Source organism: Arvicanthis niloticus, chromosome 4 (genome assembly GCF_011762505.2).
Source record: "Arvicanthis niloticus isolate mArvNil1 chromosome 4, mArvNil1.pat.X, whole genome shotgun sequence".
Lineage (NCBI taxonomy): Eukaryota > Metazoa > Chordata > Mammalia > Rodentia > Muridae > Arvicanthis > Arvicanthis niloticus.
The window spans coordinates 111,788,508-111,813,927 of record NC_047661.1 but is presented as its reverse complement, the minus strand read 5'-3'; the positions used below and the strand labels follow the sequence as shown (position 1 = coordinate 111,813,927).

The window sequence follows — 25,420 nt, the reverse complement described above, 5'->3', positions numbered from 1 at the left end:
AGGGACAAATATCCTAGCCCCCTCCCCCATGTCTTTTATCTCCATCTGGTCTTTGTGTCTTATTCTCTGGAGCAAATAAATCTTTGTGCTGAGAACTTGGTCTTAGAAGTCCTGAGCATACTTTTCCTAATAACTCCAGTGTTCCATTCATTCACTAGATAAGAAGTTTATAGCATTTTGATGGTAATACAAAAAGACAAAAAATAAATAAATAAATTAATTAATTAAAAAATAAAAAACAGAACAAACAAAAAAAAGTCAAGGCATTTAGCCCAACTCCCTAATTTCATAAAGTGAAGAACTAGCCAGGCTTGGTGGCACAGTCTATATTGTGCCTCAGCACTCCTGAGGTAGGGGAATGGTGATATAAAGACAGGGTGAGCTACCTAGCGAGAAGCTGACTTCTAAAAACAAAGACCAGACAACTGAAGAAAAACCAACAGGGCAAGTTGGGTGGCTGGGTCAGCCCACCACCTGCTCATGGAATACCTGACCAGAGCCCTGACTACCTTATCACGAGAATCTTAGGCAGAGCCATTCCAATTCACCAACTGCGCCATCTTCACACATGGAGTTAGCCCTTCACTGTGGACCCTACAGTTACCCTGGCTAATTAAGTCTCTCTGAGAAAAGGCAGAGAGTAAGGGGCTGGTTTCAATATGGTCTCTTGAGGTAACAACAAACAGCTTGCACACACAACCTTAAAGCTGAAAGAGGCCACTTGTAGAGAATGCTATAGAGTTATCACTCATAAATTCACATAGACTTCTTCTAGAATAATTTTTTTACAATTGTACTTGTCTCAGGTGACTGAGTGGCATTTATACAGAGCCTGTTTCATGTGCTGTTGTTATCCTGGAAACCAGTGAAAAACATCTCTGAATTTAATCTACAAAAATCCTCTCAAATTGACCATATTACACGTTAATTATATAGTCTTAGCTCCGTATTGGATATAATTGCTGATTTTAATAAGCAATGTCTAGACTAAGAAAACGGCACTTAATATGAGGTAAGACAAAAACGTAGTTGTGAATCTCAATTCTCCTGTTGTGACTTTACAGCCAGCTCATCCGTGTACATTTATGTGGTGTACACTTATCATTGTAGAAAGATCTCAAGTTAGCGTCAGCATAGAGAACAATGCAGAAGTTTACAAAGACATTCAGTTTCAAAGCTAAAGTGAAACTGGAAAGGAATTTTTTTTTTCTTCAACAACTTCTTTTGTATTCCTATCTTAATTTTATTTGTTGCTATAAACTAAGGTGGCCTTCCAAAATTCCTGTGTTAAAACATGAACCCCCACTGTGGTGCGGGTCTAAGGCAGGGCTTCCAGGAAGTTATTAGGTATCAGAAAGTTCTCGTTTGTTTGGGATGAATGCCTTACAAAGATCTGAAAAGGCCCATGTTCTTTTTTCTCTGCTTTTCTCAAGTAACACCATAACACCATTGTCCTCTGCACACTGGCAAAGGACCCTCACACTAGACACGGTGTCTCTCAGCCCTTGACCCCACCTTTTAGCCTTTATTCAGAGAAGTAAATGCACACCCCCCCCCCTTTTTAAAAAAAAAAAAAATTCATGGTCTTTTGTAATAGTTATCTGTCTTGCCAGTAAGATCTCACAAATCTTTGCTTATTTTAAAAACTACCTTTTTGCCACAAAATCAATACATTTTATTTGATTTATTTACCACAGTTTCAGAGGAGATGAGAGATTATTTTAAAAAATCACACCTGAGAGAACAATCATTAAAAGGGTTTGTTTTCATGGCCATCCCTCAGGAGACATAATCAGCTTGCTTTTCTCTGTGGCCAGGAAGGGCCTGTCTTCCCAGCAGGGGTCCATGCAATCACAGACTCCAGCCTCCATCGATGATGACAGGGTTGCCAGTTACGTAGGCTGACTACAATGACAAGCACAGGAGAGACAACAGTTAATCAATTGCCTTGGACCAGGGTGCATTTTGAACATTTCTTATGTGAGATAACAAAACTTTTGATTCTTATTCTAATGAGAAACCTTAATCAAATGTAGGAAACAAACAAACAAACAGAAAATCAAAAGAAAGTTTGGGTGATTTGGAACAGCTGAGCGTCCCGTGACCTGGGGCACATGGCCTTTCGATGGCATACGAGCAGGTCACGTTCCACTCATGGTCTGTTAGGTAGGTGCCTGGCTTCAGAGTCACAAAATTAAGGAGAGATGAAATAAAGCACATGTTAAAACAACACATTTTCATTATAAACCTCAGAACCATTCAAAGCTAGCTAACTTTCAGGCGACTAATAAACTTTTAGAACATTCGTTGACTGACGCCAGGTTAACAATGGGGAAAGCGGACAGTCCCTATTAACTGATCAACTCGGGGAGCACACAAACTGTGTTTTAAAAATGTATATAGGCAATCATTCTTGCAATCCATTAACATGTCACATAATAGTCCACACTAGATTCAGATGCCTCAGATGCCCAATTCTGTGTAACAGTAAAGGGTTTAAAATTAATTATTGGCTTATGTTTATAAACATTTCCATTTTGCAGAGAACTAATTCTGAAGTTGTGGTAGAGGTTTAAAAATATTTTAGCTTGCTTTCTGAACCTGACAAGGTCCTTGAACTCACACATTCATAGCAGCCGTGGCTACTGAGACCATTAACACTCTGTCCTGGATGAGGGAGGGGCTCATAGAGTCTTCTTCTATGAGGTAGCCACTGGTAGCCCATACACATGTAAATAGCCAGAAAGCAGCCCTAAATACACTCAGTGGGTCACTTAAAAAAAAAAAAAAGCCGTGAAATGAGAGGATGAGGGAGACCTGTTGAGAAGAAAGGGCTCAAAAGCAGTGATGGGGGAAAAAGATACACATGGGGACAAATATGCTCAAAACACATCACAGGGATGTATGACACTGTCAAAGAATTAAAAAATTAAAAAAAAAATCTATTCACTTAAAATAGATAATACACTCTCATGTTTGTATCCTTAGTTTGACACTGATCTAAAGCTGCAGTCATTGGAAGAGGCAGAAGGGAAGATGTCAGAGTACAAGGACTTTTTTTTTATATATATATAAAGTTAAATACATGAAAACTGGTAAGTGTTTGCTTCAGAAATAATTTACTTAGCAATTCCGTAGCTCCTATAGACTGTGGCTAACAGTCCTGTGGATGGGGTAACTAAACCTCTTCAACCTTTGTGCCAGCCAGTATCCTCGACAATGTGGGCTGCACCAAGTTACTGTGAAGAGGATCTAGACTGTAAGTAACCCCCACCCAACAGAACCTACTGGAGGGGATGGAGGCTCACAGGACCCCAGAGGTAAACCAACTTCACACCCTTGGGGAAGCTAAAGCATGGGAGACGGTCAAAAGCTCTGCCCCACCTTTATGGAGGTGGACATGCTGGAGGACATCACCCACAGTGTAAGGTGGGCTTTTTCCATGATGTCTCTGCATGTGAGCCATCCCGCTGTGGTTCATACTCCCAGCAAACCTCACTGGTTCACCAAGGTAAACATTGGTGTGGCTGTTGCTTCAGTCTGTTGTGGGATTTAAAACAAAAGAGTTTTTCTGCTCTGTACCTTGGTATGCACTTTATCAGTCATTGAATTCACACTAGTCACTGGGGAAGAGATTGGTTATTAAGTAGGTGTAAAGTCAAAGAGACCAGATTAGCCATTTCTACACAATGTAGCGGGACTGACAAACAAGGTTAGGGGAAATCACGGATCTCCCCACACAGGTCACCAGTGAACTAAGGCAGCTCATAGCAACTCTACCTCCAAATACATTAAAGCAGGCAAACCTGCTCACGTCTCTTTTTCAACTTTCACAACCGAGAGGCTTTTTTAAAATTACATTTTATTTATTATGTGTGCACGAGTGCACGACACCCTAGTGAAGATCGGAAGACAACGTTTTGTGAGTCTGTTCTCTCCATTCACCATGTGGGTGCCAGGGACTGAGTTTACGTTCCCCATGCTTGGCAGCAAAGGGTGTTTACTCCTGAGTTATCTTGCTAGTCCAGGAGGTTTTTATACTTAACCAGTCTGCCCACAACTGGTCATCTTAAAAAGCCAATCTCTCAGAAGGCGGTGCGCTTTAATGGTTTCCTGTGTTTGTCACCTGTGCTGTGATGCTGAGTCACGAGAAGCTGAGTGAAGACGAGCCGCTGTCACAGACCACGGCAGCTTTTGAGTACATAAGACCAGAGCTTGTTCCCATCACGGAAGCGAAGCACTTTGGCAATACACACTACAGACTCACAAAACCGTGAAGAGGAGGAGCAAGTGTGTGTCAGCCCAGCGTGGCAGCGTTACAAACAGAGCGTTACAAACAGAAAGATCAGCGCTCACCTCGTCCGAGGCCAAGTATACGCAGAGCAGGGCGACCTCTTCCGCGGACGCAAACCTTCCCGTCTTTTGTCTGTTTAGGAAAACTTTCAGTGCCTGTGATCAGAGACAGTTCCATACAAGAGATGTTAGCTGGCACATGTGTGCCCTTGCAACACTCTCAGGGGGCTTGGAGAACAGAGGGCCTAGGGCCATCAGCTTAGGTTGCTTCGAAATTTCTAACCATATTACCCAAGCTAGTCGTGATACACTGACATCCACGGATACTTTGATAGGTAAGAAAGCCTGTAGGGCTGGGCATGGGGGTCCAACAGTTGTAGTTCCAGTGCTTTGGAGGCAGAGGCAGAGGCAGAGGGGATCTGAGTTTGAGGTCAGATCTACAGAGTGCATTCCAGGACAGCGAGAGCTACACTGAGAAATCCTGTATTGAAAAGCCAAAAACCAAAACAAGAACAAAATAAACAAAAACAGAAAGCCATTAGGAATGCCCACTGTGGTTAGTGCTGGGCATTGATCTTGCAAGGTGAAAATCTCCATGGATGGAGCAGTAACTTTCCCGTCCCCCAGGCCTTGGTAGCCACCTCTTTCTTTTCTATGAATCTATCCAGATATGGAACAGGGCATTTACTTTTTTTTTTTTTTTTTTTTTAAATTTAGTCAAAAGGTTTGAACACTTTCAAACTGCTAGCTGTGTATACCTCTTTGGGGTCGTCTCTGGCTTGTATTCTTTCTTGCAGAGATGGGGTGTCAACCGTTCCTAAACCAAAGAGACATTCACTGTGGTTACTTCAATTGAAAGGGGGAATTAAATTAAACCTTAAACTCCTTTTCCACATGATAAGCAAGCAGTGAAATCTTTGTCCTTTTTTTTTTTTTTTTAAACGACACTCTGAGTTCTACCTGCCTGGCCACTAAGGGTAATAACTTTTGTAATGACACCAAAATGCTTTCTCTCTCTCTCTCTCTCTCTCTCTCTCTCTCTCTCTCTCTCTCTCTCTCTCTCACACACACACACACACACACACACACACACACACACACACACACACACAGTGGTTCTCTGTGACACCAGGCTGGGACTCTGGGTGAACTAACCTGCTCTCTCAGTGACACAGTCATGCTATGTTTGCTTGAAGATTTATAGATTTGGAAGTATCTTTGCCTTATCTCAGCTAGTCCCCACAGGAGCCTTGAGAAGCAGACAACAGCACATACGAGCTTCAGCTGTAATGACTTCAAACCATTCTGCTCTGTTGTGAAGTTCACCGTGGCGATCCTGGACTCAAGTTCATGGTTGCCATAGACTTAACCTATCTGCATGCTTTCCTTGGTTTCAAATATCCTTAAAACTATTGTTAAACGTTCTAATAAAAACACAACTTGTTTTTCTTAAGAAGGAAAAATAAGGAAGGAAAAATAAGAAGAATTACAACGTTAAAACCCATTTGGTACCCAAGCCTATATATATATTTGTCTGGACTTTTTCCCTAACTCATATAATCTGTAAATTCTCTGTGGAACAATGGGTTTTGTTTTGTTTGCAGGATAACAGTACTCTGGGGAATCACTTATCCTCTCTGTGGGTGTAAAATTTTAAAGCACCTCTCATCTTTGTCTGTAGACCACACAACTGAGAAGGCCATACACAAATCTGATCTCTGTCAGAAAATGTTTCCTAATTTTGGTATTGTCACTTTTTCTGGAAAGATGGAGAATCTTCCATATCAGACCCTATTCCTTTCTCCTTAGGTACTCCATCACACACACACACACACACACACACACACACACACACACACACACAGTCACACACAGTCAGCACTTTCATCTCAGCTGATCCATTCTCCCTGTCAGCAACAGTCTGAATCTCCCCATCACTGCAGAAGAGACATTCATTTACCAAATTTACAAAACTTTCCTCGTTTTGCTTGTCAATAGCCTACTTAAAGTCCAAGCTTTTCCCAGCCAATGTTCACCCTGAGCCGACCTCAAAATCCTAGAGCTGTAAGTGCTGAGTGGGTGTCACAGTTTCCATGTGGCTGGTAGTGGTAAATATTAATGAAAGCTAGTGCAAGCCCACCCATATCCTGGTGTCTGCTGTGCCAGGGCTACATGTCCAGCTGGATGGTGACTCGAAACCGTTAGCACTAACCCAGACACTCACTCCTCCTTTGCTTCAGGGATGGCCTCTGTGACTCACAGCTAGTTCCTTGTTCCAGAGTTTGACTTTCCAAGTTTTTTGAAAATTCTATCTGTAGAAACAACCACACATTCTAGATCTTTTGTCATTTATTTTTCCTGATGTCCAGTGCCCCCAAGGTGAGGCATAGTCAAGTGTGGATGGTGAGTGTCCTTTTACTCAGTCCCACTTGTGGTTGCATTTCACCCAAAGAGAAATGGGCTGAGTATCCCAATCTCTGCGTCCCCTGGGTAAGTCTGTGCTTCCCAACCTAAGAATCAAAGAGAATCTTCTACGGGAGTTCCCAGATGACACACAGCTTTCCTGCCAACACATCCCCTCAGTTCTGGCATGACCACCCCAACTCTATTGGGGACTATTGGAAACCATAGTAGAGCTAGGCGATGGTGGTGCATGCCTGTAGTCTCAGCACTCAAGGCAGAGGCAGAGGCAGAGGCAGAGGCAGAGGCAGAGGCAGAGGCAGAGAGGCAGAGGCAGAGAGAGGCAGAGGCAGAGAGAGGCAGAGGCAGAGAGAGGCAGAGGCAGAGAGAGGCAGAGGCAGAGAGAGGCAGAGGCAGAGAGAGGCAGAGGCAGAGAGAGGCAGAGGCAGAGAGAGGCAGAGGCAGAGAGAGGCAGAGGCAGAGAGAGGCAGAGGCAGAGAGAGGCAGAGAGAGGCAGAGGCAGAGAGAGGCAGAGGCAGAGAGAGGCAGAGGCAGAGAGAGGCAGAGGCAGAGAGAGGCAGAGGCAGAGAGAGGCAGAGGCAGAGAGAGGCAGAGGCAGAGAGAGAGGCAGAGAGAGAGGCAGAGAGAGAGGCAGAGGCAGAGAGAGGCAGAGAGAGAGGCAGAGAGAGAGGCAGAGAGAGAGGCAGAGAGAGAGGCAGAGAGAGGCAGAGAGAGAGGCAGAGAGAGAAGCAGAGAGAGAGGCAGAGAGAGAGGCAGAGAGAGAGGCAGAGAGAGGCAGAGAGAGGCAGAGAGAGGCAGAGAGAGGCAGAGAGGCAGAGAGGCAGAGAGGCAGAGAGGCAGAGAGGCAGAGGCAGAGGCAGAGGCAGAGGCAGGCAGATCTTTGTGAGTTTGAAGCCAGTCTGGTCTACAGAGCAAATTTCAGGAGTGCCAAGGCTACACAGAGAAACCCTTTTTGAAAACAACAAAAAGAAAAACAAACAAACAAAACCAACCAACCAACCAAATAAAAAATAAAACCAAAAGAAAAGAAAACCTTAGTCCTAGACATACAATATTCTTATCAGAAGACACTACCTTAGTACCCTGTATTCCTTTTGGGTTGGTGGAACCAGACAGAAGTGTACCTGGTTACCTAGAAACTACATCACATCCACAATTATTAAGAAAAATGGTTTTTGTATAGAGTATAGAGATGCATGCCTTTAATCCCAGGAGCAAGTGGGCAGAAACAGGCTGATCCCTTCGAGGTGTAGACCAGCTGGAGTCACACAGTGAGTTCCGGGCAGGCAGAAAACAAAGAAACAACAAAGAAAAAGCAAAGCGGTTTTCTCTGCTTCTTCATAGGACAATCACACTTTTAAAAAAAAATAATGGTAGCAAATATTTTTGCTTTGAGTCATGGGATCTGCTGCAACCTCTCCACTCTGACTTTGTAGCAAGAAGGTGTGAGGCATCCAGAGGGAGCGTCTCCAGTAAGCTTTACTTACAAAACAGATCACAGCATCCTTTTGATTACAGAGCTGCTCTGGTCGTTTGGGAGTTTGGTGGAGCCCTGTGTTCCCAGAGGCTCCCCTGACTTTCTGTCTGCTGTCCCACGGGAGTGCTCTGCTTTTTAACTGTCCATGGACAAGGTCACCATGGTCTGCTTTCAGAACAGCAGGTGCTGGCAAGTTTTGTGTCCCAGCCACTTGAGTCTAAACCATCTCAGACATGCTGGATTTAAAACCCTTCATGTTGAGGCTTCTTCCAAGTGACTTGGAACCTTCGTCCACCCAAAGCTATACTGCTCTCTTAATGAGGCCAAACCTTTAGTTTTGATGTCTGTCAGTGGTGAAAAACAACTGAACATGTGGTAAAGAAGCTGATGCGAATGTTCTGTGATGGCAAACGGCACAGAAGAAAGGCCAGGCCCCCAGCCCTCCGACCAGGCTCACCTGGGCACACACAGTTGCACCGGATACCCTGCTGGATGAAGTCTGCAGCCACGGACTTGGTGAGGCCGATCACAGCTGCCTTGGTCGCACTGTACACACATCTGTTCTCCACCCCTGGAGGGGAGGGAATCAGGGACATTGTTTCTTCAGAAAGGAGCAAGGAGAGTCCCCAACTCAACCTTCCTCACTTCTTCCCATCACCCTCCTTTTTATTTATTTATTTTTTAATTAAAAGAGAAATCATTTTGAAATCAGCTTTCCCTTTAAAGAATGACTGACCTAGGGTCTTCTCCTGTAATAGGGATAGAGACAGTTTGTGAGTGCAGAAAATGCTACCAGTGTAGGAGAACCTAATTTACACTTTGGTGTTGAGATGCTGTGTGTACTTTGTAGCAGCCACCTGCTTGTCACTGTCACAGGGTTTCACTACAACAGGTAGGAAACCCGCCCTCTTTTTGAGAACCTTTGTAAGTTAAGAAGTATAAATCCACCTCAATACAATCCACTCAAGTATGTCTCATATTTTAGAAGAGAAAGAATGCTGTCTCAGCAATGATTTCATTCTTTTAAATACATTTATTTATTCCCTCTATATCCCAGTATCAGCCCCCACTCCTCCCAGTACCTCCTCATACAGATCCTCACCCCCAACACCCTCAAGGTATCAAACCCACAAGCCCATCAATGCCTGTGACATTCTCTCTGTTTAGTCCCAGACCTTTGCCTTGACTTCCCTTTGAGGGTCCAGATGTCCTGTCCATGTCGTAGCCTCAAGGACCGCTTGTGTGTGGGGCACTTTGTTATACTATAAACTTCCGTTATACCACAGAAGACAGAGACTGAGTCTGGTACTGCACACCTACAGTCTGGCACTTCAGAAGCAGAGGTTCAAATCAGGAGGATTTCAAGCCTGCCTTGGCTCCAATTGTGAATTGGAGGCCAGGGGCTACCTGAGACTATAAGAAGCACAAGACGGAGTCTGTCCCCCTTCAAACTATGAAAAAAAATTTTTTTTTGGTCCCAAGGAGCTTCCAGCTCAGCTTGTACTCAATATATTATTTCGTATTACTTCAGTGATAAATCTTTTCTTTTCCTAATTCAATTTTCACTCCCATATATATAGGAGGAATAAAAGGAAAGGCAAAGACAGTAATTTTTAAATTTAATTTGGTGAGTGGAACAGCTGTAACAACAGGCCTGGTGACATAAGGTACTTATGATCTTTCTTTGATTAAAGCCACTTTGAATTTTCATATAGGTTTTATAAACTTATTTATGTTTAGTTCTAAAATCTACAGCTCATAAAAGAAGTGTGTGTGTGTGTGTGTGTACTCACCCCCAACCCCCAACTCTGAGGAAGGCACTACTACCTTTGATGCTGGAAGCCACAGAAGACATGTTGATAATGTTGCCAGATTTCTGAGCAAGCATCTGCCGAGACAAGATACAGTCATCTCCACTTCGCTGGTTGATATACCTGTCACATTTGCATCAGCTCCTAGCCACCTAGACCCTTTTTCTTTCTTTGTTTTTTATCTCCTTTTTGATAACAGGCTCTTAAACTACAGCCTAGACTGGCCTTCAAGATCCTCATACTTTCATCTCACAAGTGCTGAGATGCTAGGCATGCACCACCATGCCAGCCTAGGGTACCAGTTTCTCAGTGGAAACCACTTGTCAGGTGGAGGGCTCAGAAAAGAAAGCAGAGTCAGTGGGGCGTGGCAGAGTCCAGAGAGCTGCTGGGGACAAGACACATGCCAGAGAGCAGGATGTCTGGTGTGACTGTGACATCACGAAAATCAAATAAAGACGGTTCTTTCTAGAAACTGATCTTGATAGGTGGCGCAAGGGACTTAGGAAATAAATATGTTCTGCTGGGTGAGTTTCTTTGCTCGTGTTTAGAAGAAATGTAGGAAAGATGTTTTGTGAGTGGAGGCTCCAGAGCTAGGGTGGCCAAGACAATCCACTTCCTTGTGGCATTTTTTTTACTCTCCATATTAATATTTGGGGCTTATTATACCTGAGATCAGGACAAACTGCAAGGGATGGGGCTATATAGGCACAAAGCACACAGGTGAGGCTGAGGTGACAACCATGTCAAGGGACAAGGTAGAGGGGAGGCAGCATCTACTTAAATGAGTCTTTGGTTTTTTGTTTTGTTTTCTTGTTTTGAGATAGGGTTTTTTTTTTTTTTCTGGGTAGCCCTGGCTGTCTTAAACTTGATTTGTAGCCCAGGATGGCCTTGGATTCATAGAGATCCACCTGCTTCTGCATCCCCTGAGTGCTGGAACTAAAGGTGTGCACCACCATGCCTGGTTGCAAAGTGCCTTTGTACATGACAAAGGGAATCTTAAAGCCAGACATAATTCCCCCGGCCCTGCCCCCCTTAATCCTAGCGCTCAGGAAGCAGAGGAAGGTAGATCTTTGTGAGTTGAAGACTGACCTGTAGATATGGTGAGTTTTAAGCCAGCCAGTGATCTATAGTAAGACTCTGTCTCAAAAAAATAGGGGGGAGGAGGATAATAATCTGGTTTATCACTTTTCTTATCTCATATAACCAACTTCTAACACTTAGATAACATGCACAGGACAGGTTCGTATGTAGACTGGCTATGATACAAGCTGTCTCCAGTCTTCTGAAATTCAGTACTTTCCAGGAAAATCTCAGGCCTCAGTCACCTCAGAGATGCAAATCCTAAACCTAACACTCACAGGGCCCTCAGTCCTGCCCATTGCTTCCACTGTTCTGTCTCCAGGCTGTCTCCCAGGGACAGTGCTATGACAGCTGTCATAGCGCACTGTTCCTCCTGGCTCCCTGTACAGGATGCCTGTGAAGTGAGGGGTCTGGAACAACTGATCTCCACCAACCTCAAGCAGAGCATCACTCCAGAGTCCCTCAGATACAGCCCTTCTGTCCCCATTGCCAGAGCTCAGCTCAGTTCCTTGGCATTTCTTGGCATTCTAAGTCACTAGGTTCAGTGTTTGGCCACCGGCTGGAATGAGACATTTGACTCATTTATCCAGGGCTTTCTGAATCCCTCTGTGTTCAACCCTGATGAGGCACAGCAAGGAGAAAAAAATAAATAAAAAGTACATCCAAAGAACAAAGACATCTCCAAATTTTTGCTAAAACAGATCTTCTCTTCCAGCCAACCAGAATTCTGCAATCACTCTTCTTACACTATTTTTGACTTGGTCTCCGCCTCTTGACTGGAATCTAGGGATGGTTTGCTGTGCATTTATTCTTCTGTCAATTCCTATGTCTTTGACCAAATGACCTTTCAGATCTGTGTTGGTTTTCCACCCTGGAAAATTTAACCTGGTAATTGTGCATCATAGTTAATGACACAGAAAAGCCCTGGAAAGCTAGGACTGGAAGTGATGAGAAATGTGTCTTCCTCATTCTCAGATGGAAGAGACAGGCAATGAGAAGACTGCAAGCGTCCTCTCCTAGGACATGAGACCTGGGGCTCAGAGTGCTTAGGGACTCGAAGGCTAGTGTCCACAACCAGAAATCAGGATGTCAGTGTCATCTTTCCCACTATGCTTTGCTCAAAGCTCCCAAGTGCTGAGATTACAAGTGTGTGCCCCTGCCCCTATAGAAAGGCTACTTTAAACAACTGGTGCCGAGGCCCTCTGGTTCTATGTCCCAGTCTAGATCACTCTTTTCCAAAAGCAGAAATGTATTTTATCATTGTTAGAATCATGAACTTATGATCGGGCATGGGTGTATCAAGAACTAACACTCCCTTAGGCGCCTAAGTTCCACCTGCACTGTACCACAGAGCCACTCCCCGAGCCTCTGCTTCAGACCTGCGCTTACAGATGTGTAGGATATCGTGCCGCCATCTTGTTCTCTGTGACCTCCTTCAGATTCTCCCCAAATCTTATACAAACTATTAGTCTTCAACAGATACCTTAAAGTCCCAAACAACATCTATAAACTACAAAAGGGCAAAAGGTAACATTTGTATTTAGGTGACTGTGTTTCTGTGAGCATATGCTGTGTGTGTGACTGTTTCAGCTCCAGAGGCCAGAAAAGGGTGTTGGATGCTGTGGGCTGTGGTTATTATAGGCAGTTGTGCAGGGAACTGAACTCAGGTTCTCTGGAAGAGCAGCAGGTGCCCTTAACCTCTGAGTCATCCTCCAGCCTGGAAACATATTTTTTAAGGGATAGCTAGTCCAATGTTACAGAGGCTGACCAAAGATCCCTTTTAAGCACTAATCAGGTACTTAAAAAGCACACCTTAGAGTCGGGTGTGGTGGTGCATGTCATTAATTCCAGCACTTGGGAGGCAAAAGTAAAGGAATCTCTGTGAGTTCAAAGTCAGCTTGGTCTACAAAGTGAGTTCCAGGACAGCCAGAGCTACATAGTGAGACCATGTCTTGTGAAAACAAAAACAAAAACAAACACAAACACAAACACAGAAAGCATGCCTCCATGGTAGCTGAGGTGGTCCTGTCTTCCCTCTGTCCCCATTCACTCTTTGGCACTACCATTTTAAACACTCGTGCAGGCCAGGGGTATGTGCTCATGCATTTACACCCTTCCGGAGCACCCAGAAGAGTTCTGCACTCTAAAGGCATGTGATGGTTTGTTTAAACAGTAAAATGTAGGTTGGGCATGGTGGTGCACACCTTTAATTTCTGCACTGGGGAGACAGGCAAGTAGAGCTCTCTGAGTTTGAAGCCAGCCTGGTCTGTATCAAGTTCCAGGCCAGCTAGGGCTACATAGTAAGACTCTGTCTCAAACAAATGAAAGGGGCTGGAGAGATGGCTCAGGGTTAAGATCACTGGTTGCTTTTCTAGTCTGTACCTGGAGTCCCAGGGGATCTGATGCCCTGTTCTGATCTCTGGTAAGCAGATACACACACAGGCAAAACAACTACACAAATAAAATAATTAAAAAAACAAAAGCAAACCCACCAAAACTTCATAACTCTTTGTAGGGCACAAGCACCTTGACATCGAGTGTTCAGGCCCAGAGGGGCTGGTTACAGGGCTTCATATGCTGGCTCTAATCACTTGCTACTTACATGAGCCTTTTCCTCCCCTCTCAGGTATGCCATGTGTAGTCAGCTAACGTGATGAAACATCATTCACCTCACGGGACGATTCTCCTGCAGCAAAAAGCTGGTCCATCTCCCCAGATATCCCTTCCTTCACGTCCTTTTCTCTGAGAATCCCAATTTGCCAGTGAGACCCAAGAGGGTCTCCTTGCTCCCCTAGGAACTGTGTCTGCATTACACTCCAACTTGGATTACATGACATAGTTACATGTCAACTGAGTTCCTCACCCTGTCATAATAGAAACTCTCTTCAAAGAAGAGGATCTCCTCAGTGTAGCACGGAGCTTGGCGTATTGAAAATGCTTAATAAATGTTCCCTGAATGTGAGACCTGCAGGGCTAAACGGATTAGTCTCTATAAACTGCCTTGCTATAAATGTTCATTAGTCAACCTGCTGGCTGTGATCACACTCAAGTACACACTTGTGTCCTCCGTGTGCCCAGGATGAAAGCAGACACCCTTCTTAGACTGCCAGTCTTCTTACTTTGGGAAGGAAGGCCTTGATCATCAGGTACATGCTGCGGACATTGAGATTCATTGAGAAGTCCCAGTCTTTTTCCTCGCAATCCAGGATAGTTCCGTGGTGGACAAAACTGAAAAAGTGAGTGAACAGGGAAAATACAATTAAAGAGTCAGTGGAAAGGTATGTGCTAGCATGCCCTGTATATAATCTCTAGGATTATAGGAACAAAACAATACAACAATACCACACACACACACACACACACACACACACACACACTCCTGCAATTAAAGTCTGTGCCTTTAGTCTCAACACTCAGGAGGCAGAGGCAGGCAGATTGCTTTAAGTGTGAGACTAGGTTGGTCTACAGAGTGAGCTCCAGGCTAGCCACAGATGCATGGTGAGAACCTGTCTAATATAAATGAAAGATAGGCTTCAGACATGGCTCTTGTTGGCAAGCTTAAGGACTTGAGTTCAATCCCCAGAACCTGCATGGTAGAAGAGAACTGACTCTTGCAAGTTGTCCTCTGACCTCTGACCTCTGACCTCCACATACATGCTGCAGAGCTCACACACCCTCACATTGGGAACATCAGTGCTTAAAAAAGGCTGGTTCATTTGATTTCTGTTTCCGGGGCAACAGTGCCCTCAAGTGGCACAGGCTAAAGTTCTACAGTTCTAAAGTTCTAAAACTGGAAGGAAAACCAGAGTCTCTCTATATCAGCATAGTAACGTAACATCGAGACTGTTTGCATTTAGAACAGTAGGAAAACCTCCATATTATATCAGTGTAGCAAAGTAACACTGTGGTTGTTAGCACAAGCCAGGAAGAACAAACAAAATTTTTTAAAAACTCAACTTTGCCCCTGTACAAGTCACACTTCCTTAGAGAAGTTTCTTGAACATGTCAGCCTTACTGGCTTGGTCCTCTGGATTGAGATTGTGTAGTCAATTATAAGACGTGGTTGGGAGTGTTTCCCATATACTACAGGTTAGCCACTTGGTCAGCTTCCTGTACCAAGAGCCACAAACTGTCTCCTGCATCCTCTACAATGCTGAAGACTGAATGGATACTCAAGAACCAACTGCTATGTCTCCATTATAGATACAGTCTTGCAGAGAGACAAGCAGATCATTCCTGAAATGAAACATCAGAAACCACTGCTTTAATTTCCAGACTTCATGCCGGGCAGTGGTGGTGCACGCCTTTAATCCCAGCACTTGGGAGGCAGAGGCAGGCGGATTTCTGAGTTCGAGACCAGCCTGGTCTACCGAATGAGTTCCAGGACAGCCAAGGCTACACAGAGAAACCCTGTCTCAGAAAAACAAAACAAAACAAAAAAACAAACAAACAATTTCCAGACTTCATATCACTACCCACTCCTTTTGTTAGTTTTAACAGTCTAGGGGCCCCAAGTTCATGTCAAGTGACATAGCTGTCTCACCTGCTGAACCGTATAGTGGTGTGTGACATCTATCCTAACTTCCCAAGGAATATGCCATGTTCTGTCAATTAATTATTCTTTTATACTATCAATATTCATTAAATAAAATCATTGAAGAGTTTCTCAGAGTGAAATAAAAAGTTTAAAATTACCCAGCCACGTTAAAGAGAACATCAATTTTCTCGATTTCTGAGGCGAACTGATCAATTTGTCTCTTCTTTGTGACATCAAGGACTCGAGTTTTAATACCTGATGAATAAAGTAAAAAAAATATATACAGAGAACTCATAAAATACGCAACCGTGAAGATTTGGCCGTGTAGCCGTGTGCAGTGTGAAGAGGGTAGCATTTCCACTCAGGTTGTATCTGACTCATGCCCATCACTGGCATTTAGCAATCTCAAGAGTATCATTAAAATGCACGCACTGCAGGCTGGAGACAAGGCTCAGTGGTTAAAAGCACTTACTGTCCTATCAGAGGACTGGAGTGCCCGTCCCAGCTATCACATCAGGTGACTCACAGATGCCTGCAGCCCCCTCAAGGGATCTGACATCCCCTCTGGCCTCTGTGGTTCTCACATAGACACAGGCTCACATACACATAAATAAAAATGGAATAGATCTTTTAAAACAAATCTTTTCTAAATATATACAAATTTTAAAGTGTCCCCTTCCACCCCGTCAATAAGATCTCTGTTGGGGCTACAGAGAAAGCTCAGAGTTAAGAGCATTGTCGGCATTTGCAGAACATTTGGGTTTGATTCTTAGCATGCCATGCTGGTTAATAACTGTCTGTAACTCCAGTTCCAGGGACTCTGTCACACTCTGCTGGCTGCCATGGATATCGCACGCACTTGTTGCAGGTAAGCCGTTCATACACATAAGGTAACAATTTTAAAATAAAAACAAATCTCTGTGTTATACAGTGGATTTCACTTTTTCATGAAAAAAATCTCAATTTTCCATCTAGTAAATGAAAAGTGCTGATAAAATACAACAACAACAAAAATGGCCAGCTGACTTCCCCCTGCCTTTTAGCTTTTAATGGGGCCACAGAGAGTTTTGCAAGAATGCAAGAGGATCATATGTTACCTGGGACAAGGCTGCTCCCGTGGGCAGCAGCGAAAGAGTCATTAATAGTTAACCTGGCAACTGTTAATTCTCACAGAACTTTGTAATTGGGAGCGAAATCCCTCAGCACACTGTGTAATAGGAAACTTTACGTGTGCCTTCACATTCCCCCTTACACTTGTTACTGTACAGACTGTTTTCTGTAGGTCCCAGAACTCAGATTTGATATGATATGAAGGGGCAGGACTGGAAGAGAAGGTGTGTGGACCAGCTGGAGTGTCCTTGTGATGCTTGCTCCGTGCCTCTGTTTTCTATGCCGGGCTGACTGTGAACCTGCAGCCGAATGGCTCACCTGGGTAACTTTCCAGCTCCTGGAGTTTGGACACATTGATATCTGTGGCTACGACTTTGGCTCCTTCTCTTGCAAAAGCCTGCCAGAAGCAAAACACAAGTCAGTCCTTTGCTTACTTGAATAGATTGCCCTAAAAAAATGGAAGGCATTTTTGGTTCCTTTCATGGTATTTTTGTTGTTTTTCCTATAAAATAAACGAAGTTTCCATATCTCGTCTCAATCCCCCTTACCACATTGTAGTTATTTTTGTTAGTCATTCTAGCAACAGGGATTATATTTTCCATCTTACTTTAACCTTTTATTAATAAACAGTACAGTATTATTTATTTATTTATTTATAAAAATTGTTAATCCCAGAACTTGGAAGGCAGAGGAAGGCAGACCTTTGTGAGTTCAAGGCCAGCCTGGTTATAGAGAGTTCTAGGACAGCCACAGCTACACAGAGAAACCCTGTCTCAAAAAATAAAACAAAACCTCTAACTCAAGGCTGGAGAGATGCTCAGCGGTTAAAAGCACTGGCTGCTCTTTCAGAGGACTTGGGTTTGGTTCTCAGCGCCCACATGGCAGCTCAGACTTGTAACTTCAACTCCAGGAGATGTGAGAGTATGTGCTTGATATATATATGCAAAACATTCATGTACATAAAATAGATAGATAGATAGATAGATAGATAGATAGATAGATAGATAGATAGTTTAAAAAAAAAAAGCTCTATCTCAGAGCTGGGTGTGCTGTCAAATGCCTTTAATCCCAGACCTTGAGAAGCAGAGGCACTTGGGTATCTGTGAGTTTGAGGCCAACTTGATCTCTACACAGAGACAGCCATAGTGAGACCCTGTTTCAACAAACAAACAAGCATAGTACATAGTCCCTGTAACTTTGTTTCTACAATCATGTTATTCTGTGATGAGATCATAGCTACATTTTACTTCTTTGTTTACATGTATTTATTCATCATGTATGTGTTTGTATGTCCATGGGCACATTGCCATGGTGTGAATTTGGAGGTAAGAGGACAACTCTGTGAAGTCATTTTCTCCTTCCTCTTCCCAGGGGTCAAACCTAGGTCTCAGGGCTTGGATGGCTGGCGGTGCCTTTACCTGCTGAGCCCTCCCCATGACCTCCATGTGCCTTTGTGAGCAATGACTGAAATGGAAGTGAAAAATGGACGTGCCCCTCTAAAGACTGCGGTACCAATCACATAAATGCCAGCTCACCTCTGCACCATATTCCTAGTAAATTATTAGTCAGTATTGGTGCAGTGAGGGAGAAACTAAGGCACCTCAGGGGGAAAAACACAAGAGTTTTAAAACTCTGGGGTCTTGATCTTGAACTGACATAGCTGCAGAGAGGTATGCACCCTCTAGAGCCCTGCAGTCAGGTCAGTCATTATGGGGCAGGTAAATCGGGAAGAGAAGTCTGAGTGTCAGAGTCAAAGGTTATGTGATGCCACATCAGAACAAGAAATTACTTCCTTCTTCGCCACCAGAAATAGTGACTTTTTTTTTTTTTTTTGAACTTAAGATATGTGGGTTGGGCTGGAGAGATGGCTCAGTGGTTAAGAGTACCAACTGCTCTTCCAGAGGTCTTGAGTTCGATTCCCAGCAACCACCCGGTGGCTCACAGCTATCTGTAATGGGTGACCTCTTCTAGTATGTCTGAAGACAGCTACAGAGTACTCATATAAATAAAATAAATAAATCTTTTGTTAAAAAAGGTATGTGGGCTGCCAATATGGCTACGTGGATAAAGACACTCATTTTACAAGCCTAGAAGACCTGAGTTCAATCACTGGAATCCATGTCAAAGAGAAAGAAGACCCACTCTTACACACACTGACATCCATACACACGCATACATACACATGAACACTCATTCACATACATTCACATGCATACAGACACAAATGCACAGACACATACATATAGACACACACACATAAACACAGCTCATATACACGCATGCTCACACATGCACATACATAGACACATAAACACATACACACTCATATACATATACCCATAAACACATATACACTCACATATATACGCACATACACATATGCATGCACACACATACACATATATGCACACATACATATGCACACATCAACACACACACAAACACGAATACACTGCAAAGGACATCAGAAGTATAAAAGGTAAAGACTTAAGTGCAAGGCTGTGAATCCAGCTAAGTGGCAGGAGTGTGCTTAGTATGTTTGAGATCCTCGGTTTAATTCCAAGCGCTCATAAAGAAAATAAGAAGAGAAGGAAGAAGAGGAATAATAATAATAATAATAATAATAATAATAATAATAATAATAATAATAAACAACCAAAGAAAGAAGAAAGGGAAAAGGAACAGAACACAGTAAAGGAGAACTAAAAACCCTGGCACCAGCCAGCACATCTCAGTACGTGCAAAGTAAATAAGACCAGGTATGAACTCACTAATGCAGACGCCCGGCCAATTCCTTGAGCGGCAGCTGTCAGGACGATAACTTTCCCTTCCAGTCGGCCCATGGTGGATCCTGCAGTGCAATCCAAAGACATGCGCCTTTAATGACTCAAGTTGTAGCAAATCAGTTATGCAGGTGGTAACATCTGGAAGGAACATATCAAACTGCTCCTTTAAGAGCGTGGAGAAAGGGCCTCTGCAAACTGCCCCTCCACTCGGTTGCTCGGGGGTGCTTCTTCTAGACACCCGAGTGCTTAGGTCAAAAGCTCAAAGTCAGCACAGTCCACAGAGGTGATGACTGGTGAGGCACGCCAAGATGGAATCCAGCTTTCCACTCTGTCTCATCCTGTAATGCTGAGACTGGGAGAGGAGGCTTCCCTCTCCCTCATTGCCTGGCCCATGTTTTATGGCATCATTTCCTGTTTCTGTCTGTCCTTGCTCTTTGGGGCTGTTTTTAATTTTCTTTTCTGAAAACTGTTAATCACGGCCACGGCATTTTGTAAAGTTCCAGCAGTTTCCTGAAGTTTCAGTAGTCAACAGTCAGGAATTAAAGTCTCTTACTTTTCCTGGTTCCTCTCACTGTCTACCCACTACCCCAACCCCCCCATAGACCCTCTGATGACCACTGGCCAAGGACACATTTATCTATGCATCACCAAATTCTTTTACTCACTTCTCACCATTATGTGGTCACTGTTAGCAAAGGCACAAACAAAACCACTCCTACCTCTCCCCCCTGCTCTTCCATTTACCTCCTGTAACTACCTCATGGAAGGTGGACCCCGAAAACAGAAGCCTCAACTGTATCAGTCGCCTGTTCCCTTGTCTGTAAACACTTGCAGAGTTACAATAGCAGTACCATCTAGTTTTTCCTTCTTCCTTGAAAATATTTCATTGTGGGACTTAAGATTCATTGACCAGAACGGTTGGAAAAATCAAACTATAGCCCATACCTTGTTTTTGAAGAGCGTGAGGAACCTGACTGACTCCATTTTGAAGGCAGGAGCCATTATACTGAATTGTAATAACTTTCTGTCCCTGTTTCTTGGAAATTGACCTACTCCAACCAGTGAGTTTGACTTGTTTTTGGGAATACAGACTCTCCTTACCCACTCCCTGAGCTAACCCTCCTTAATTATATGGTGACCACATGGTGACGCCTGCTGGTTTTGAGGTTGTTGGTGTTTGTATTTCTTACTGCTCCATTGTCTTCTGTAAACCTGCTTTGCAGCTACATGGTTTTATTCCTTACAAGGGTCCTAAGAAAGAGACGCAGGGCTGTTCTCTTTAACCCAGTGCTGGCCAGCTCTCAGGTGCACCCCATTAACAATCAAGCTTGCTTCAAATTTGGCTCAAAATTATGGTAGTGGTCTTATTCTTGCCTGATGGGATTAACAAGCACACTCGACCTGTCTGAGATCATAGAACCAGCCAGTGGCAGAGTCAATTAAGTCAGGCTTCCTGACTCTTGCTCTGAGGACAGTCCACACCCCACTAGATCGCTGGTCATTTTTTAAAGTTTCAGCATGCCTTAGAAACATTTGAACACCTGTGTCTTAGGGTTTCCATTGCTGTGATGAAACACCATGAACGAGAAGCAAGTCCGGGAGGAAAGGATTTTCACATTGCTTGCATTTTTCAGATTGCTCTTAATCACTGAAGGAAGTCGGGTCGGGAACCTGGAGGCAGGAGCTGATGCAGTGGTCACGGAGGGGTGCTGCTTACTGGCTTGCTCCCCATGGCTTGCTCAGTCTGCTTTGTTACAGAACCCAGGACCACCAGCCACACTGGACAAGGCCCTCCCTCAAAGATCACCAATTAAGAAAATGCCTTATAGCTCAATCTTATGAAGGCATTTTCTCAACTGGAGTTCCCTTGGCTCAGACAACTAGCTTATTATGTCAAGTTAACAGAAAACTAATCAGAACACCACGGAGATTCTGTAGGAGCCACTTAGCCAAGGCTTGGATGCACACTTCAGGGACAGAGGAATAGGCAACAAGGAACAGGGTGCTGGGAGTGTCATGTGAAGACTGTTGTCCTTCTCAGGGACCTCAGAACAACTTACAAATTGGTTGTAGTGGCTCAAGACAGAGGGGTGCTTCTAACACTTATGAAGGGAGAGAGCACAGCAAAAGGCAAAGGTTGTCAGACATTTCTATTTAGTAGGAGGCCCCAGCAATGCCCACTTCGTTTACATTGACTGGGCAAGATAGCCAGTCCACAGAGAAGGGAAGAGTGACTTGACAGTTGGTTTGCTGCAGCCTCCACACAGGGAGGGGCAGGAGGGAAAAATGTGTCGGTGAGTGTCGTCCACCATCAATAAAGCACTGGGACGCCACCTTGGCTGGACAGGGTGTTTTATACCTTTGTGTTCTGCCTGCGTGTGTGTCTGTGTGAGGGTGTCAGATCTCTTGCCACTGAAATTACTGACAGTTGTGAGGTGCACGAGGGTGCTGGGAATTGAACCCAGGTCCTTTGCCAGAGTAGCTCGAGTTCTTAACTGATGAGCCATCTCTCCGGCACCCCCTTTGTCCTCTCTTTTGACTTTACCTGTTCTTTGGCTAGGTAAAGTTGTTAGAGATTTCTGTTTTTGCTTTTGCTCCTCCCATAGCTGTGCCCCCTGCCCCTGCATCCTCAGTGGGCCCTTTCGTCTTTGGTCCTGACTCCACAGACTGAAGTGCTAGTTGCTCACGCCCACAGCTGGCACTGAAAGAGTTAGGGAAAGCATGGGTGAATTTCAGATTTGTGTTTTAGGGCCTATTTCTGTCAGAACGAAGCTGGGCAGTGGCAGGGAGGTATTGGGCACAGGAAATGGGTGCAGTTGTCTAGAAGTAGCTGGTAAAACAGCAGGGATAGAGAAAGGGGGTGGGGTGGGCAGCGCTTCACAGTTGACAGACCGAGCCTGGTCACCTGTGAGGGTGAGGCTAAGTCAAAGACTGCTTCACCCGCCCGCACACCCGACTGACCTGCGACCTGCACCTGCGTTTCAGAGGTATCAATGTATCAATACAATGCCTTCCAACCCCAGGTTCAAGAGAAGGCTGCACGATCTCCCACCTCCAACAGGACTTGGGTTCCACCGATCCCGAGGACGCCTTTGTTCTTTGTTCCCACACTAGGGCAGACCGTGTTGGATGGATGATGTAGAGATCTCCTTCTCCGCCGCCTCCTTAGGGCCCCCTGCCCCACCCTGCTGAAGGAAGCGTTCAGGGCTCTTCCACCCAAATCCACTTCTGCCTTCTTCCCCCTCACTCCAGGCTCTGAAGCCTCTCCCATCCTCACCTCGTTCCTTGTTGTTTTCTCTCAACTGTGTCTCCTCTAATCAAAGCCACCTTGTTAGGCTCCTGTTAGAGCCTTCCTCTCAGAGATCTAGCCTGACAGTCACATTGTAAGAGGGGCTTCTGAAGCCAACCAAGAACTCACACTCGGTGCTCCAGTCACTCACACATGTTGGGTAACAGAATCTTTTCATGGTGCCTCCTCAATTCTGACGCAGAGAGAAAGTCAACTTGTGCTTTTAGAATGGATGCAGCAGTCCCTGCCTCACCTCATCCAGAGTACAGCATAAGAAACTCACTCTCCAGTGCCTTCACAAGCGATGTTGGGCATTCACCCTCTGAAGCCCTGGTTCTCAACCTTCCTAATGCTGTGACCCTTTAATGCAGTTCTTCATGTTGTGGGGACCCCAGCCATAAGATTTCTTCTGTTGCTACTTCACAACTGTAATTTTGCTGCTGTTATGAATCATAATGTAAATACTTGGCATGCAGGATATCTACTTGGAAACCCTGTGACCAGGCATGGGGGTCGCAACCCACAGGCTGAGAACTGGTGAAGGCACCTGCTCCATGCTTCTTTAAGCACCTCCATGCCCACAGAGGCCACCCAGAAGCAACCAGGAACAAAACTTACTTTCTGTCTACTCCAACCCTTTCTCCAGCTGGCCTACAAACATTCTCAAGGCAACATGGACTTTTTCTTTTTGGCCAGGGAGGAGAGGATGGTAAGGTGGGGGGAGAGTGGGAATTATGTCCAGCAATTGTAAAGTGAGTCCACTCTTAACATGGTGACTTTCCTACTTCTAAAGATTAAACCCTAAATTTCTTTTTATTAGGAAAGGCTTGGAATATTTTCAGGAATTCCAAATATTTTCATGAGCCAGTTTACTCAGGACAGATACTGGAAAAGTTGTCTTTCTTTGGCTATTTTCAAATTCTAATACACGAGAATTCCCAACTCCCATTCTAACTGAAGATTCATCTTCAATTAGGCGATGTGGAGAATACAGCCACAAAAGCTACACCTCTCATTCCTTAAAAGTTTTGTCGAAAACTATTTGAAAAAAAAAAAATCTTACTTTAGAAGAGCGAGTCCGCGCAGTCCTCCAGATTCCTTCAGAAGACAGACTTCAGATCTTTGTGCAGGCGAAGTCACATGCTGATTAAAGCATGCTGGGAGGTGGAGTTCAGGTCCCTTCCCTACCGTTTCCTAATTCCAGTTTAGTAAACTTTTAAGAGACAGCACAGCAGCCCGGCACGTTTTTAGATGTGTCCATGCTGCCATCTAGTGGGCAGAGCATGGAACTGTTAACGCCAAACAAAGGCCTGTCTTGTTTGTGCATGTTACTCACTTAGCAGGCCAGATTGAGTGGCCCGGAAGGTGGAAGACTGCTGGAAAACACAGAAGGAACCCGAAGCACTAAATATTCTAGTCATCCTAGCCCTTAACCTCGACTGCTTAGAGGGAGGAAAAGAAAACTTCCCCGTGGCTAAAGTCTTAGTTTCTGACATTAATCTGTCATGAGTAGTCTAACATTAACATACCTTCAGCTGCAGAATGCTGGCATCCCGACGGCACTGGGCCTGGAGCGGTGAGCATACCCACCTAGGATGGAAGTCTTGAAATGAACAGAGCAAAACAGCAGGGAATCAAGTTGGTTGAAGAACACAGGAGCCTGAGACTTGTGGGTTAATCTGACTCGTGTACACAGTGATCATGTAGGTCGTGTGTGAATGTCCTGCATAAATCGAGGGGTTCAGTGCATGTTTGGCACACTTTGTCAAGACCTCTGGCACTGCGAAGGCTACAAAACAAAGCTATCAGATTGTTAACCTCCTTTGTTGCTTGGGCTGGCCAGTCATGCAGGTCTGGTGGAGACACAGGCTGTACTTTCTGAGGGCTTCTTTCTTGAAGAGAAACGTGATACCTCTCAGAAGGTTCTGGGTTCTGCTCCTCTTTCTGAGCAGCCCTTGAGGTGTGGGTTTCACAGTCAGTCAGTCGGATGCAAACGGGTTGGACAGAGCAGAGCAAGACAGAGAGCTGGTCCTTTAAGGCAGGCTCAGGGTGACTCGCTCCCCTGCCCTCTGTGGGTGTAGAACCTTGTGATCATTGCTTGTCTCTGTTTTGTTTGCTGCCTGGTGTTAGGTGAGATTGACAAGGTTTAAAATAACACAAACAAAACAACAGGCTTTCCGTGCTGCTCAGTGCACAAGTGCTTTCTTTGCCATCTTCAAGTGCATGCCACAGGGCCTGGCTTCAGTCTCTAGCACGCTGGCACATTGCTTGTTGCTGAGCACAAATAGATAACGTCACAGCCAGCCTGGACTGCAGAAGACCCTCATTCAGAACAAGAACCAATCCCCTCAAAGTGGGGGAAAAGCACCCAGTTTAAAAATAAAAAGACATAAATCCTATGTCTCCCCTCAGTGGTTGAGTTAGGAGGACCTGTAAACTGGCCAACCTACAGTGTTCTTATTTGGAAACGAAGAATGAAACAGTGGCTCTGCCAGGCATGTGGGGAGGAGGGTGGGGCACAGTGTGCAGGTACAGCCCAGTGTCTGCCACACACCTGCAGGATAAATGCCAGCTTATCACAGCAACCACTCACTTCTGTCTGTGCTCCTCGCTTTA

At 44.6% G+C, this 25,420-nt stretch overlaps 1 protein-coding gene across 2 annotated transcripts; it reads right to left on the bottom strand.

Annotated features, from left to right (window-relative positions):
* Nucleotides 1-1,669: 1,669 nt before the first annotated feature.
* Bdh2 (3-hydroxybutyrate dehydrogenase 2) lies at nucleotides 1,670-24,024 on the bottom strand. Of its 2 annotated transcripts, none has more exons than XM_034500345.2 (10): nucleotides 23,868-24,024; nucleotides 19,501-19,580; nucleotides 17,048-17,126; nucleotides 15,778-15,874; nucleotides 14,202-14,310; nucleotides 10,019-10,079; nucleotides 8,649-8,762; nucleotides 5,052-5,110; nucleotides 4,357-4,449; nucleotides 1,670-1,905 (listed from the first exon to the last, which is right to left on the bottom strand). In XM_034500345.2, exons 2-10 carry the CDS (start codon nucleotides 19,570-19,572, stop codon nucleotides 1,852-1,854), a joined length of 738 nt encoding a protein of 245 aa, XP_034356236.1. In that variant the 5' UTR covers nucleotides 19,573-19,580; nucleotides 23,868-24,024; the 3' UTR covers nucleotides 1,670-1,851. The 2 variants fall into 2 exon arrangements, with proteins under 2 accessions (XP_034356236.1, XP_034356235.1); XM_034500344.2 differs by having other exon boundaries at nucleotides 19,501-19,653; nucleotides 23,868-23,951.
* Between the last annotated feature and the right edge of the window lie 1,396 nt (nucleotides 24,025-25,420).